The 17,741-nt window shown below is 45.0% G+C and overlaps 1 protein-coding gene across 1 annotated transcript in view; it reads left to right on the top strand.

Moving 5' to 3' along the window:
• LOC137430341 (uncharacterized) overlaps window positions 1-17,741 on the top strand; it is a 130,235-nt gene that overhangs the window by 69,110 nt on the left and 43,384 nt on the right. The window contains exons 9-11 of the mRNA XM_078771154.1: window positions 10,372-10,493; window positions 10,584-10,765; window positions 12,108-12,235. Coding sequence (XP_078627280.1) covers window positions 10,372-10,493; window positions 10,584-10,765; window positions 12,108-12,235 — 432 coding nt within the window. The remainder of the gene's footprint in view (window positions 1-10,371; window positions 10,494-10,583; window positions 10,766-12,107; window positions 12,236-17,741) is intronic.

The raw sequence follows: 17,741 nt of genomic DNA, 5'->3' as shown, positions 1-17,741 counted from the left end.
TGGACAGACATGGCTCTATATAATCTTATTCATTCACAAGCGAACACGGACAGACATGGCTCTATATAATCTTATTCATTCACATGTGAACACTGGACAGACACAGCTCTATATAATCTTATTCATTCACATGCGAACACGGACAGACACGGCTCTATATAATCTTATTCATTCACAAGCGAACACGGACAGACACAGCTCTATATAATCTTATTCATTCACAAGCGAACACAGACAGACACGGCTCTATATAATCTTATTCATTCACAAGCGAACACGGACAGACACAGCTCTATATAATCTTATTCATTCACAAGCGAACACGGACAGACATGGCACTATATAATCTTATTCATTCACATGCGAACACAGGACAGACACGGCTCCATCCAATCTTATTCATTCACGTGCGAACACAGACAGACACAGCTCTATATAATCTTATTCATTCACAAGCGAACACGGACAGACATGGCTCTATATAATCTTATTCATTCACATGTGAACACTGGACAGACATGGCTCTATCTAATCTCATTCATTCACATGCGAACACAGACAGACATGGCTCTATCTAATCTCATTCATTCACATGCGAACACAGACAGACATGGCTCTATATAATCTTATTCATTCACATGCGAACACAGGACAGACACGGCTCCATCCAATCTTATTCATTCACATGCGAACACTGGACAGACATGGCTCTATCTAATCTTATTCATTCATATGTGAACACTGGACAGACATGGCTCTATATAATCTTATTCATTCACATGCGAACACAGGACAGACACGGCTCCATCCAATCTTATTCATTCACATGCGAACACAGACAGACATGGCTCTATATAATCTTATTCATTCACATGCGAACACAGGACAGACACAGCTCTATATAATCTTATTCATTCACATGTGAACACTGGACAGACATGGCTCCATGTAATCCTTTTCAATCACATGTGAACACGGACAGACACGGCTCTATATAATCTTATTCATTCACATGCGAACACAGGACAGACATGGCTCTATATAATCTTATTGATTCACATGCGAACACAGGACAGACACGGCTCTATCTAATCTCATTCATTCACATGCGAACACAGGACAGACATGGCTCTATCTAATCTTATTCATTCACAGGGGAACACAGACAGACATGGCTCTATATAATCTTATTCATTCACATGCGAACACAGGACAGACATGGCTCTATATAATCTTATTGATTCACATGCGAACACAGGACAGACACGGCTCTATCTAATCTCATTCATTTACATGCGAACACAGGACAGACATGGCTCTATCTAATCTTATTCATTCACAGGGGAACACAGACAGACATGGCTCTATATAATCTTATTCATTCACATGCGAACACAGGACAGACACAGCTCTATATAATCTTATTCATTCACATGTGAACACTGGACAGACATGGCTCCATGTAATCCTATTCAATCACATGTGAACACGGACAGACATGGCTCCATGTAATCCTATTCAATCACATGTGAACACGGACAGACACGGCTCTATATAATCTTATTCATTCACATGCGAACACAGGACAGACATGGCTCTATATAATCTTATTCATTCACAAGGGAACACAGACAGACATGGCTCTATCTAATCTTATTCATTCACATGCGAACACAGACAGACATGGCTCTATATAATCTTATTCATTCACATGCGAACACAGGACAGACACGGCTCCATCCAATCTTATTCATTCACATGCGAACACAGACAGACATGGCTCTATCTAATCTTATTCATTCACATGCGAACACAGACAGACATGGCTCTATATAATCTTATTCATTCACAAGCGAACATGGACAGACATGGCTCTATCTAATCTTATTCATTCACATGTGAACACAGACAGACATGGCTCCATATAATCTCATTCATTCATATGGGAGCACTGGATAGACACGTCTCTATCTAATCTTATTCATTCACAGGGGAACACAGCACAGACACAGCACAGACATAGCACAAGGTTAATGAGACAGATGAGAGAATGTAAGCCGAGCCGTGAGGTAAAAAAAATTTCATTGCCCAAAATAACATTAACCTGAAAGGGAAGAAAACCGGGGTATGTTCAGTTACTAAGTAGTTAGTTAACGCTCGTCAGGCCAGCCGTTCCTTATCAACAGTTTCAAATGGAGTGCTTGCTTGAATGCTGAAGCCACTGGGCGAGTGCTGCACAAGAAACTTGGTAACTGAACACTTGGTAACCCCTGACCTTCTTGAGGCCCGTGACTAGATCTACTGTAATCTATATACCCCAGAGAGGATAATACCACGACCCTTCCTGCCGCTCTTGTACGGAGTGGGTGTGCTAGTTGGCTGAAACCAGACCCAGCTTTCCATCTGACTCGTAATTGATAGTGAACCAAACCTTGAAGACCCTCGGAGATGAATTGTGTAATGCCTTCAACAGCAACAATGAGGGGGTTGAGTGGACAAAGGAGGCGAAAAACATATACTTTGTGTGTATATGGTCCTTATACAAGGTCCTTATATCATGCCAACCTGACAAATCAGTAGACACAGAGTCTGAAGATCTGGATTCTGATGGAGGAGTCGCTACCCCATCAGATGACGACACTACGGCTGATACGAGCGGGAGAACAGAACTGGGCGAGGTTTCTGTCCTATATCAGAAGCTGATGGATGGTTCAATGTCTGTGGCTTCAAGCACGTCTCATGTTCCGCCACAGAGCTTATCACCTAGATCGGCAGCAGCAAAGTACCACAGCCTCCATGTGTACTTTCTGGTTCAGGGGTGGAAGGGATCTGGGGATGGACTTCTTTCAAAAGTGTGGGAATGGCAGCAGAGTGACAAGGGGCTCTTCGTCTCCAGACAGACCGAGCCCCTACACCTGTGGAGCTAGTGCAGGTCATCAGGTGCAACTGCAGGACCAACTGCAACAGCTTGAGGTGCACCTGCAAGAACAACGATGTTAAGTGTACTCCTGCTTGTGGAATCTGCAGAGGATCTGGTTGTACAAACACAACACAGCTGGCATTTGGTGAAGATGAAGATTTTGACATCGTTGGCTTCTGAATGCATCTTGTACATTGACGCAGGTTACTCATGGTGGAGAGATGCTGGCAACATGGCAACTACTCATCTTCTATGCAGATCGATGCTTCTCTTGCATAATATAACACATACATGTTCACTGCCAAGTTCTCCGCAGACTCTTTGTTGTATTCTGAAAGCTCCCAGTATTGTGAAGGTTCTTGCATTATGCTTGCAATTGGGTACAGTATTACGTTTTACCATTACTAGTCCTGCCAGTTGATGTTGTTCAATATTTGCATTTCGATTTAATTGGCAATCTGCAATCATTGCAAATGGTCTTCAGTGTTTTATTTCGCCATTTATAACATAATTATAGAAGCATCAGTCCTAACTCGTTGACATTTGTTATTATGTGTCAAGAACAATTGTACCTTTGTCTTGCCTTTTCATTTCATTCTTTTAGCATTAACTTTTTTTAATCTATCGACTGGGGCTGTCTCTTCTGCCTTCATAATCCTTAACTGTTTGCCAACATTTTCAACAAAAATCAGAATCTAACGGTCCACTGAAACGTTCATAAAGGCTTTAATATGTTTAAAGAAGGCCGAGATGCAGAAAAATGACATTTTTGGGTGGGGTCATATTCCAGTGATTTCCACAGGTTCCCCCTTCTAACAACCCTTAAGACTTTTTATAGAGGACATATTCTGGAGTATAAAACAGCAGAGATACTTTTTCTTGCAATTTGTTCAAGGTCGAGAAAAGATTTTTCATAAAATGCCTGTACTATGACCAGGGGAAAGTGTTGCAATGTTGGGGCAAATGGCCTAATTCCTTTGTTTGGGGTCAGTTTCTCCTCAACATCATGTTGTCTGTCGAGCAGTCTGTTGTCTGTCTTTATTCTAACTATAGAAATACCTGTTACCCCAAGGTAAATAAGGTGTCAATATCTCTCTGAGGCATGGATCAATGGTTAAACTACTTGCACAGCTATTCCACATGTACATGCAAAAATTGCAAGTAGTCTCCCCAGATCGGCCCAACCGTTTTCAATTCTATAATGATCAGATGGAAACACATACACAGACAGGTAATTCCCTTATTTTCATTTATCTAGAAACACCCGCTCCCCCCCACCCCCCGCTATGGTGACCCGCTTACAAAGAGGGAACCACACCCTAATGGGGAGGGGTTGTTCCCATGACCTGAACCTGGTCATGAATCCCAGGAATACAACAAAGACCTGAACCCCAGAATGCATGCAACGAGTACCCCCAGCACATATGCAAAACATGGTGAAGATTGGTCCAGACATTTTCTTTCTATGATATTACGAGGTACACATACATATATACAGAGAATTTATTTGCAGGGGAGGGGGTGGGGGGAGCAGGGGTATTTGTCCCCAAGACCCGACATTGGGAATCCCCAGCATGTGTTCAAAATGTAGTGAAGATTGGCCCAGCGGTCTTTACTTTCTATTATTTGTTAATGTACACACAAACTTACGGAGATTTGTCTTTTGGATTTTAGAGGGGGGAGGGGGGGATGTTGGGGAAACATGGGTACTCGCAGCATGCATGCACGATCTAATCACATTGGCCCAGCTGTTTTTTGTTTTTTTCATGATTTTCAGGCATACACACACACATACAGAAAAGTAAATTTGATGGGTTGGGGAGGGTGGAGAGTGCTGGGGTAAGGTGGAGAGTGCCGGGGGAGGGTGGAGAGTACTGGGGGAGGGATTTTTTTATGCCCATGACCTGACCCTGGGCACCCCCAGCACATTTGCAAACTTTGATGGAGATTGTCCCAGCCATTTTTTTCTATGATTTCTAGACGAACACACATATGCATGCAGAGTATTTCCTTGTGGGGGAGGGGAGGGGGGGTCATGTGCCTATGACTTGACATTGGGTACCCCGAGCACCGATGCGAGGTTTGGTGGAGATTTTCGCAGCGTTTTTTTCTGTGATTTTCAGGCTTACACACTCACACATACTGTACAGAAAATGTCCTTGTTGGAGGAGAGGGGGGGGTTTGGAGAGGGATATTTTTTGTGTGTGCCCATGACTTGACCCTGGGTACTCTCAGCACAAATGCAGAGTTTGGTGAAGATTGGGGCAGAGGTGTGTAATTATATAGAAAATCAAGGAAAAGTCTTCATACCTACCACAGTGACACACACACACCACACACACACAGGTATATACTGTACTGTATATCTTCACCACATGTTATATATGCGAGAATATAAGACCCATCACTTCGCTGACGGAAATACTAATCTTTTCTGCGATGGCTCATATATGTCACAAGAACAAAACAAAGAGGGAAACCCCTGGCGCTCACCTGGTAGAATAAGCTATACCACACTGAATAAAGGTATTTTAAACCAATTTCAATGCTTGCTAGAAGACTGGGCAGCATGTAGAATCAAACTAACATAATCATAAGACTTTAAACAAACAAACAAAAAAATCCATATTTTGTGGGGCAAACCCTTTCCCCGCCCCACCCCTCCCATCCTGTATACCTCCTCAGACCCCAATTTTTCTAATGCCTTGAAAAAACATTGGTACATCACGGGTGATGCAGGTTGTGGTGAAGTTTCATTGAAATTGTGTATGTAGTTTCAGAAAAAAAGAGCAAATACCTATTTTGGGGGGCAACTCCCCAGTAGACCCCTCACAGCCCAAATATTTTTAATGCTGTGAATAAACTTTGGTACAACACGGGTGATTAAGGTTGTGGTCAAGTTTCATTAGAATTGCGTGTGTATATTCTGAGAAAAAAACAAATACATATTTTGGGGGCAAATCCCCATAGATCCCCAAAGGGGCAGATTATTTTTTAATGCCATGAACAAACTTTAGTCACAACACAACAAATATCATTTGTGCCAAATTTGGTCACAATACCATCAGCGGTTTCGGAAAAGTTTCAAGTGTTTACGGACTGACTGACGGACGGATCGACGACGCCATCGCATAAGCTCCCCTGAACTTCGTTCCAGGTGAGCTAATGATTCCTGAAAATTCTGCCCTTAGTCTGGGAGAAAACCAGCGTCACAACTTGGCATTTGCACTTTCGACATGTGTGACCATGTACCCATACACACAAACCGACCTTTATTTTAAAATAATGTTTTTACATCACAAACCTGTTGGATACTGCAAAACCCTTTTGTATTACGCATGACGTATTATGTAAAGCTGTTTCCGTTTCCGGGTAGGCGGAGTCAGTTGCTCGATGATGCCCTGCAGCCGAAGGCTTGCGTGTTCGGTCACTGTGTTGTTTGGATAAACTCAGATGTTCATCTCTGCCTCCTTTAACTTTTAACATGGCGTAGTCGGCAAAAGGAACATTCTGCGCAGCTCTGGGTGTGATCATCGGTTCCAATCCAAGCTGATAACGGTGGATGGCAGCGGATTGACTTTCGATTTCCGTCCGTCATCGTTCGCGGGAAGGGGATTTCTCACGTTCGTGTCTGTTTCACTTCTCAGTGAGTACGTTTAACACACACATGCCTCCCCAAAGAGAAACCGACCAACACGTTTAACACACAGACATGCCTCCCAAAGAGAAACCTACCAACACGTTTAACACACAGACATGCCTCGCAAAGAGAAACCTGCGGAGCACTCTCAGGATGTGACCTCGTTGGTGGTTATTATGAAGGACATGATGGCTATGCAGCAACGTGCTTTGTTGAACCAACAACAGGCACACATGCAGGAAATGAAACTGCTACGTGAGGCCATAGCAGGCCGCCGTGGAACGTCGGTGACGATGGTGTTCCAGATCGTCAAAACACCCCTGGGACATCATCTTTATCTGCTCGGAAATTCTCGGTTAAACAACCGCCAGTGTTATCCGAGTCTACGACCTTGCGGGATTTCAAGGCACGGAGAGAACAATGGGATGATTACTACCTCATCACACGTCTCGATTGTATGCAAGCGTGTGAGCAGTTAGCAACTCTCCAGAACTGTCTGACATTGGGCATGAGATCAGTCCTCAAGAATGCCATTGATATTGTTACGGGGTCCTCCCCTATCCCCTGGTCTCGGTAAACCTCCGAACCCCAAGAGGGTCCCCGGCAGAAAGATATGTTATCCTTGGTTGAAATTAACCAATAATGAAACCACACCGAGGGTTATGAACAAACAATATATTAAAAGCACACAAAAAGCACCATACAACAATGGGGGCAATCAACCCTGCAATCCAATCTTAATATGGTACCCTAGCTCAGACTCACGGCACCCCAGGGACTAAAGCAGAGCCCTTCTCAATGTCTCTAGAACACAACGGTGCTCCCTGCGAAGAGGCGATGGCGATGAGGTGGGTAAGGAGATGTAGGTAAGGCGGGGACCGTCACGTGGTCCCAGCCAACCCCAATTGGCGGTGGAAAGAGGAATCCCAAAGACGCTATCCAAACTCTTTCACGAGCTTTCAAGCAAACTCTTTCACTTTCACAAAACTCTTTCACAAACTCTTTCGCTCTTTCACGAGCCTCGATCTTGTATACAAAAAAACCCCAAAAAAAACAAAAAATACGTGCACATACACTGTGCAGTCGCGAACCGCACCGTATTCTTCAAAGGCCACTGTCGCGCACACACATCCTCGGCAAACCACCGGAGGGCGGGACCAGCGGACGCGACTAACCAAGGGTCCGCGAACGACGCGCGAGGCCCCCGAAATGGCGGTCGGTTCTTCCTCGGGCCGCAGCCGCTAGGCGAAGATTCTCCGGAATCTCCCACCTGTACCTGGCTTCGCAGGCTTTTCCCCGACACCAACGATATCAACGATCGCACGAGATTCCTTTCCAAGACTCAAAGTTCCCTCTCCATGGACGCTCGACCACGCTGGGTGCAGAGCTGTTACCAAACGCCTCATTTCACCCCTGCCTCACGCGCTCTTCTTCCTTGCTCCACCTCTTCCGGTGCCCTATCCGATTTCCGGCATCATTTTTGTCATGAGCGCTTTTAAGCCTTTTAACCACAATAACCCTTACTGAGAACCAACAATAATAATAATACCAACAGTAATTAGGGCCGAATCCATAACAATATCGATTTCACATCGGACACACTTTGTCAGGGATGTTCTCGCCAGCATCGAAGCACATCTACGAGGATAGCGGCACATCATCCACAATCTGGTTGATTTTCATGAGCGACACGAAGGGGATGGAGAGACCTTGGACTCATTTTATTGTGCACTAAAGGAGATTGCTGTCGATTGTGATTTCTCAACCATGACTGTTGAACAACAGTTTGTTATTCGGATCATCACTGGCATACCTGATTCAGAGGTGCGTCGTAAGCTTATGGCTGAGAGAGATCTCACACTACAACGTACTCTGGACATGTGCCGTAGCGAGGAAGCCAGCAGGAAGGCTGATATGATGGCCAGACGTCAGTCCCGGGCTGTCATTGCTAAAAACTCTCATCGACCAATTTATCGTCCCAGTCAGTCCCGACCTGAGACCACCAATTGTGGAAATTGCAGGGGCGATGCCCACAAGAACACAACGAGCTGCCCGGCTCGTGATAGGAAGTGCCAGAAGTGCGGCACCATGGGCCACTTTGCACGTGGATGTCGAAAATCGAAGGGGGACAAGCCTGTATGGAGAGCTAGACAGCACAATGACAACAAGCAACCACCAGCTGTTCGGCGGATTGTCTTGGTCGCTGATGTGTTTCACACATTGCAGAGGAAGCAACATTCACTGCGGATTTGTGTCGACGTCGATGACTTCGAGGGTGATTATATTGGTACCCTGGAGGCGCTCCCGGACACAGGAGCTGAGGCAACTATCATCGGTCCTGGACACCTGCAGCAACTTGGCATGCATCCAGATAACTTGGATGATGGTGACGACCTCCGAGTGGTGAACGCAGATGGTGCTTCAATGAAGTGCATGGGCACTCTTCACGTTGGTATCCGTCATGGAGGTAAAACTGTTTATGAGACTGTATACGTGCGCGATGGGGTCCGAACACCTTGTCTGGCATTTTATTTGTTGAACGACTTGGCATGGTGCAATTGTGGCAGACCATTCGAACAGTCGAACAGGAAAACACAACCTGTACAACATAACACGGTCAGTCGATCCGATGATGACTCACAATCCGTGTCTTCAACGAACTCCAGCGCATGGGATTTCGGCGATGAACCTAATCAGCAACTATGATCGCAGGTTCGTGATCATCTGATAGCCGAATTTGCAGACGTTTTCACCACAGACTATAGCATTCGACCTATGGAGGGTGGGGTCATGCGTATTTACCTGAAGGATGACACTGTACCTGTTCCTATCCTGCTGTCCTGGTCCTGTCCTGGCTGTTCTGCTGTCCTGGGCGTTCCCTGAATCAACTGTAGATGTATTTATTGAAATCCATTAATCTGTTCTCAAGTTATAACACGACAAACAAATAGACGGACATTATATATCTATATAATTATATTTCCCACCCACCAGCTCCACCATTATTCTCCTCCCTTTCATATCTGGGAAGAGGAGGTGGGCCTGCTTTTTCTCCGTAGGCTCTTTGTTGTATTCTGAAAAGTTCTCCATATTGTGAGTGCTGTTGTGAGTATGTCTCAGTATTCTCAGGATATATAATATGGACAATTGGGCCAAAAAAAAAAACGGTGCACTGATGTAAATGCTTTGAACCTTTTTGAATGTAGACCTTCGTTTGTAAGATTGCCATCATTTGGTAGAACAATTCATAAAGATTCTGGTTGTATTATCCAAAGATAAATTTATGGATCAAACGCTTTTCACCCCTCAGCCCAAATTGGGCTAAGGGGTATTGTCGTCCGGGCGTCCGGGCTTCCGTCAACTTTTGGTTTCCGTCAATTTCAAGAACGGCTTGTCCGATTAAATCCATTTTTGCAGTGTTTGTTGGGGTTGGGTAGAGGAAGGTTCCTTTCGAAAATGGGCGCGCTGCGATTTTCAATATGGCCGCCACGGCAGCCATCGTGAAATTGGTTTCCGTCAATTTCGAGCAGAATGGTTTGTCCAATTAAATCCATGTTTGTAGTGTGTGTTGGGGTTGGGTAGAGGAAGGTTCCTTTCGAAAATGGGCGTGCTGCGATTTTCAATATGGCCGCCACGGCAGCCATCTTGAAATTGGTTTCCACCATGCACGGGCTGAGGGGTTACGCCTGCTTTGCGGTGTTATTTATTTAACTCAGAAGATACATCACATAATAAGTAGTCTCGATTTTCTTGAGGCAAGGAAATATTTATGCAGTATCTGAAAGTGGAGTTGTTGTTTTTTCTGTCACAGATATTCTGCATGTACCGAGGGCAGAGCGTGCCGCGAGACCCAGACAACGAGTTGCTTTGTTTCAACTTCAGGAGGGAATACAGCATCTCCGGACAGAACTTGCCAATCTCAGGCATATGCAGGTAACATCGTCTTCAGTTTTGCTCAATATTCACGAGCAATCTTTCATTGCACCACTTATTTACATAACTCTCATTACTCCATTTACCTAGTTAAAACAGCAACAGGCCTGTGCAACGCTGATTCATGCTGGGAAGCATGACTTGGCAGTGGCTGTATCTTCAATGATGAGCAAAATGGCCCGCAATGATGCCAGCAGGAAGGAGCGGTTGCAGGCTGAGACTCAGCGGCAGCGTTATGCTGCACGGGCCCAGACACTCTCCTGGCAGCTCAGGTGTGGTGAAACAGCCTTTGTACCTCTGCCACCGAAAGTGGACGGAGGTTATGTTTTCACCCCTGTCTGTCTGTTTGTTTGTGAACAGGATATCTCAAAAGGTTGTGAACGGATTCGGACTAAATTTGGTGGAGAAGTTGGGTATATAACCAGGACGAAATGATTCGATTTTGGTGAAGATCCAGATACAGATCTGGATCTAAGAATTCTTAAGTGATTCTTAACCATTAGGAGATAGGGCAAAAAAACGATATATAGCACAATATCTCAAAAGGTCAAAGACGGATACGGACGAAACTTGGTGGACAAGTTGGGTGTGTGACAACAAAGAATTGTTTCAATTTTGGTGAAGATTCGAATCTGGATCAGAGAGTTTTTTAAACTTTCAAGTGATTCTTCACCATTGAGATAGGGCCAAAAATGATATAGAGCCTGATATGTCAAAAAGTTGATGACTTTTGACAAAACGAGGTGGATTATTTGGGTAGGTGACAAGAACAATCAATTCGATTTTGGTTAAGGTCCGAATCCAGATCCGACCTATCAGTGGGATACAAAATGTAAACTGTTTAGCCTGGCGGAGGTATGCGCTCTACCGTGTTACGTTCTAGGTTTTCTTTGCATTCATTGCTTGCCCGCACAATCATATTCCGTTTTCACTTTTCTCATACTCTAGCTGTCATGTAGTTCTTTTCTGAGTGTCAAACTTAATCGAAATAATTAACAGGTAATCACGTATGACACACAAGAACATCCTAGCTAGCTTGTCTGTAGTTCATCTCTTAAGATGTACAAGGCATGCCAAACACTGGTGGGACATTTGAGGTTGAGGTTTTGCAAAAGATGCTAAAGGTAAATAAAACAAAGTGAATTCAAGTTACATATTCTTCTTTTTTGATCATCTTCTTTCGTTTGCAGTACATGATTGTGACTAGCGTCATTCATTGGGGGTTGATTTCATTCTAAGGGATCGATGTCATTCTCATTTCCTTTTTCTGAAATTCTAAGGGGGTAAGCTGTGCTGCCGATACAATTCCCCATTTAGTTTAGGGCAAGATTTGGAATTTGTTCAGGGTGCCTGTGATTGCTCGCCTACTCTTTGGAATGGCACCGTGGGATCTTTAACATCCACCAACTAATGCGAGCGGATTGAACGTCCAGTTTAATGTACATCCGAAGGACGGCGCACACATTGATGCCTTGCCGTGCCCTCAAAACACCAGGATGACAGCTTATATCTGTCGGGATTCAAACCCAGGCTAGACAGTTCAGAGGCAAGTGTGCGGATCATCCTGCAAGCTCTGAAGTTATATAATCAGCTTGTGTATGGCCTCCATTGCAGTGAACTGGAGCAGGCAATGAGGGCAATGGATGGTCATATGGGTGAGAATGAAGAGGTGCTTGATGCCGAGCTGCGGAGAAACGGGCGGGATTTGGAACATGTGCACCAAGTGTTGGGGCAGCTGCATGGTGAGGCAATGCTGCACCAGAATATCTTGCACTCCAGCCAAGTCATAATTCAAAGACATTCCATCATATGTTGAGCAATATATACCGATGTATTTATTCACAAAAGTTGCAAGAATCTCAAACACAACCAACTTAAGGTTTTGTCCAAAACCACGAAAACTTAGAAAGTCCAACATTTTAGCCACAAAATGCCCTTTATCAGGGACTACTATTGTGCTCAGATTTTACATACTCCACTCCCCACGACCCCCGCCTCCCTCCTCCTCTTTCAGAGGAGTGGGGAATGACTCATGCCTGTAACAAATAATGAGACAAGTTCTGAAAAAATATAACACAAACACAGACAGAAGAGAGTAGAGAGAATAGAGTAGGGTGTTGAGGAGATTCACCATTTATTCTCCTTATCTTGTTCCTTGATACTTCATCTTCCAATAACTTTATTTCAACACTTAACACATTAGTGTGCACAGAGAAACCCAAATTTCTTTGTGCACACTAATGTCTTACTAATGCTTCTAATGCACACTAATGTTTCTCTGTGCACACCAAGATATCAAGTTTTGAGACCCCCTTCTTAAAAACCCAGGAGAGGATGTCATGCTGCCGTCCTTGTTCGTCATCCATTATTTTACCATACTCTGATCAGGATTTATTCCTGATGTAAATCCACTGTATGCTCTTTAAACCAACATTCAAAATGTTTTCATAACAAGATACTGGTACTCATAATTACTCGAGACATCAACTTTTATTTTGAAATTCCAAGTACTGCATATATACAGTACGTACACACACACACACACACACACACACACACACACACACACACACACACACACACACACACACACACACACACACTCTCTAAATATATAGGCACTAGTAAGAAGTCCATGAAAAATTATGGGTTGGAACAGTTTATTCGGTGGTGCAGTCTCGTGAGTGTGCCACAGCCTGGTGTGCTTTTATCTTCTTTATTTATTAGACATCATACAGATGTAAATGAACACTCGTTTTACTCTGCGCTCGTTGCACATCTCGTGCAGCGAATTTCACCTCCTTGCGCCTTGTATTTATTGTTATATAAAAACAAGACCGAAAGTCTAACAGCGGCGTAGCCAGGCTTGTTTGATACTTTAGTTGAAGAGGATAGTATGACCTGGTGGAGATACCAGTTCGCAAATAATGTGAGTATTAAATTATTTTGAAGTACTCCAAGTCTCTAAGGCCTAAGCTGTCCGTCACCATGGACAATTCTATTTTTACATATAGCCGACGTTTGTTGTAATGTATATATTGGTGAACTATAAAAGGTGTATTTAAAGTATTGTTATGTTTGTAGGGGGTAGGCAGTGATGACTTTAGACCAGGTGGATTTGTATATATTAGTGTGCACCGATTGTCGTGAAGAAGAAGAACCACCATGTAATAAGTAGGGAATTTGTTTAGCCCGGATGGCGGATTAAGGTGTATCTTTGTCCCCATTACGAGGAATGGGGCATGTTAACTAGCTCAGGGATTATGTTAATTCCCTGTATGTCTTTCCCTTTGTGATTTATCCCTTTGTCTCTTTTGGCACCACACCATACGTAGGGCTAGAATCCCACATTTAAACGCAATAACAATAAAAACCAACCGGAAGCCAGTTCTGAGTACTGGCGATGACACAGCAACCAGCTACATCACCACAAGGTCAGGCAGGCCGAGAGCCACACCCAAAAGCGGCAGTGATTGGCCAGGGTTGTGGATTGACAGGAAGGCCGGAGTAAGAAGGGACTCGCTGATTGGTGAAGGGAAGGATGAGTAAGAAGCAACTCGCCGATTGGAAAAGGACCACAGATGACGTTAGAGCCGGGACTTTAAAAGAACGCTCTGACCGGCATTTTCTCTCTTGTGCCTGATCGTTTTTGGATGCCATTTCGAACGGTCGTAGTGCTCCTCTCCTCCACTTTCTTGGTTTCGGTTCTGACAGTAACGGTTGTGCCGGCATCTTCTCCTTGTTCCCCTGTTCGTCTAGCGTCTGGACATTGAGAGCGAACATTCCCTCTTGTGCCTCTCGTTCCAAAAACGATAGTGAACGGGAGGATTCATCGCGAGCAGCCGTGTTCCTGGTCGGGCTGGGGGACGTGAGGCGGAAGAGCCCGGGACGGAGAGCTGCGGGTTTTCCCAAGCAAGCGCGACTAGCGGCGTGACAACTCCTGTTCGTTTCGCGCGCGAGGCATGGAGTGAAGGGACGCACAGTGAGGCCTGGTTCACGCCAACGCGCGCGCTTAGCGTGCAACGTCGCCAGCGCCCCGGACGATTTTTACGAACCTGACGAGACCTCACCAGTGATCTGAGTTAATTCCATCACATAAATCCAACACAATTATTTTCGAGTTTATTTTATCCTTCGTCTGTGTTTTGTGTCTGTTTGTGGGGACGTCCCATTTAGGAGTTTTAGTTTATCGCACATTTTATTTTGTGCCGGCATTTTCTTTTAATAAAGCTGGTGTTTTGGACATTTAAAATCCGGTTTTGTTTGAGTTACTTTCCGCAGGTGTGAGGACTGTGGTGGGGATCCGTGCAGGTAAGTGCTTCAGCATCCTCATCCTCTTCCTCCCCCCTTCTTTCTCCCGCGTGTATTAACTCCGCCATTGAACTGAACGCTTCAGAGTAAAAGCTCGCTCGGCAATCCGTTTCCTGGGGAAGATTTTAGTCGCCAGGAATGCGACAGTATTTTAGACCATTAAAAAACATTTTAAAGCAACATTTTCTTGGGAGCTATTAACCCTCTAGGTTTCACTCGATCTGCTCCTGAGTTTATATGATCTCACTATTAACAGCGTTGTGGGTTAGTCGGCCTGCAGCATGTGCAGTTCCTCTCCTTATCTGGAATTCATTCTGGTTGGCAAAAATGCGCAGATCGAGTGGGTCTCCTACCCTACTCGCTGCAATGTACAGCTGTCTGTGTGTAAAAACACATGACAGGTTCGACTGCTTCGACATGTTCGGCATGTAGGGCATAAAAAAAAAAAAAAAAAACCACCTTTAGAGGCCATTTTCCCCCGCAAAGCGGGGGTTGGCCTTTTTCGGGAACCGTGGTTGTTGTTGTTTTTCGGTCCCCTTTTTGAAGCAATGTTTTACGGCCGGATGCCCTTCCTGACGCCAACCCTTTTTGCCGCCTTTAACGACAAACAGGGAATTACCAGTGAACTGGTACTCAATTAGCCGACCTCGGAAGGATGACAGGCTGAGTCAACCCCCCTGGTGTTAATTCAGCGATTAGACCGGGATTCGAACCCAGGATCCTAGGATCCTAAGCCGGCACCCTAGCCGCTAGCCCAACACCAGGGCATATAGGGCATATAAATTAAAATGACGGTCAGTGGAGTCAGCCACCGTATGCCATTGTACATCGTAATGACATCAGAGCTGTCATGACGTAGCGTGATGGACGGACAGAAAACTGCTGCTACTTTAATATATAGAAGATGATATATTTTAACCCACAGTAACTTTTCAGTCACGATGAAGGGATTAGTGTTACTATTAGATTTACTATTATGTTAACGTTATGTAATCATTATTACGAAAATGATATTACTATCAAAAAACCAAGGCTAATTCCTTACTTCCGCAGTTATTAGTACCGTACACCGCTTATCATCGATTCATTTACCATACACTGCTTCAACCCATTAGCTTTGCATTCACGGCATTGGGATTAAAGTGTTATTGTTATATTTACTATATAATTATTATTATTATGAAAACGATACTACTGAAGCGTTACAACTGTATTAAGAAACCTGGGCTTAATTTGTCCGAAGCGGCCTGAAGATGAGGCATGAAGGCACGAAGCCTAAGGCCGATAAGTACCGTGTTGTTGGAAGAGCCGTAACACCTATGCTTTTTATATTTTATGGTCATTTTAACAATCGGTTTGTTTTCTTTTTACACTGAATGAAAAACGTAAAGGTAGAGCATGGTGATTGTGATATATGACAGGTTTGACGATATTGTTATGGATTTGAGAATTGTGTTTAATTGTAAGATATCACCCTCCTTCCTCCCATTTGTTGTGTATAAAGGTCAAAAGTCGTTCCCGTTAGTTATTCCATATACCACACGTAGCCAATCATAGATTTCCTCCTTGTTCAGTAGTTATCTCATTATGTGTATTAGATTAAGGCTGTGTCTTCCATTAATTAACACTCCATTGCATCGAATTCAAATAGAGTAGATTCCCTTCACATTCCCCTTTCATCAATTGCCAACTGCATTGAGCGGTTTGCTGCATTCTGCCGCTGCTGTGGGGTGGTGGTTTTTCGCTGCAAGACTCCATTAGCCACGAGGTCATCTCGGAGCGGAAGGTGGGAGGAGTCAGCCCAGCGCCGGGAGCAAGGCGTGGCCTGGCCAACGCCTCCTCTAAGGGCGGGATCGGTGAGCCCTCGCGACCAATCAGGGCCGAGGCGAGCTCGCCGATGGGCGTGTCCTGGAGGCCGGCGACTTGATCGCCCGAGGCGATATATAAACGCGCGCGGAAGCCTTTGCGAAGAGAGAGAAACGGGAGGGAGTTCAAGAGAGTCCTGAGAGTTGTGTGAGAGAAACGGCAGAGCAGAGAGAGAGAACCCGTCACGCCAGACCCCCCCCCCCAGCAGCTTTGACTCCACCAAGTAGCGTCGGCTCCACCAGGCAGCTTCGACCCGTTACCCCGCGGGAACCAGGATCGGTGGCATTGGTGGCCGTCGAGGTCCAGCCCGACGTCCCGTGCGGGATCAAGCCCGAACCATCTGCCCCAGCTGAACCTTCCTCTCTCCTTCCAGTCCTTCATTCCTGCCATTCCATCCTTCTGTGTACGTGAGTTTGTTCTGTGTGTCTTGTCCTGGGGTATAAGTTAAGCCTGTTTAGTTAAGCTAGAGTTTCACTGTGTCCTTCTGGTCCGTCCCTCTTTCTGTCTATTTTATTATCCTTCCTTCTTCCTTGGTTTATTTTGGTTGTAAATAGTAGTAATAAATCATATTCGTATTTCCTACCTTTTGCCTTCTTCTTCTTCTTCACATCCGTTTCGTCCTTGTCTTTTCCCAATTGAATACCTGTGGCACGATTTGGCCAACGTTTCGGAATCGGGTTAGTGAATGCTAATGGCTCGAACTTCGGGTTGCTAAAACCGCTCGGCAACTAGTCCATCTAAAACCGGGGTTCGAGCGGTACTTGTCTCCCTGGTCTGCGGAGGGACGGATAAAGGTATTCGGGATAAACCCTGGACCCATAACCCTGATCCGTTCCATCACGCGGGAGAGCGTTACAAGTACCAGGACCGGGGAGACGGCCAGCTTAACAGGACAAGGGGCTAATCACCCCTTGCTAACCGGAGAGCTGTCCCCCGTATCCGTAACAATATGTTCGGCCTGAACGAAATTGGAATCAAAATGGCGGTGTGCGGACTCAGCCGCCGTACCGCTGTAATGACATCACATCACCCCTGTCATGTGACTAGATCCTCAACTCTGACTGGTGTACG

This window comes from Myxine glutinosa, chromosome 1, assembly GCF_964187855.1.
Source record: "Myxine glutinosa chromosome 1, kmMyxGlut1.1, whole genome shotgun sequence".
In the NCBI taxonomy this organism is placed as follows: Eukaryota; Metazoa; Chordata; class Myxini; order Myxiniformes; family Myxinidae; genus Myxine; species Myxine glutinosa.
This window is presented reverse-complemented; position numbering and strand designations above follow the sequence as displayed.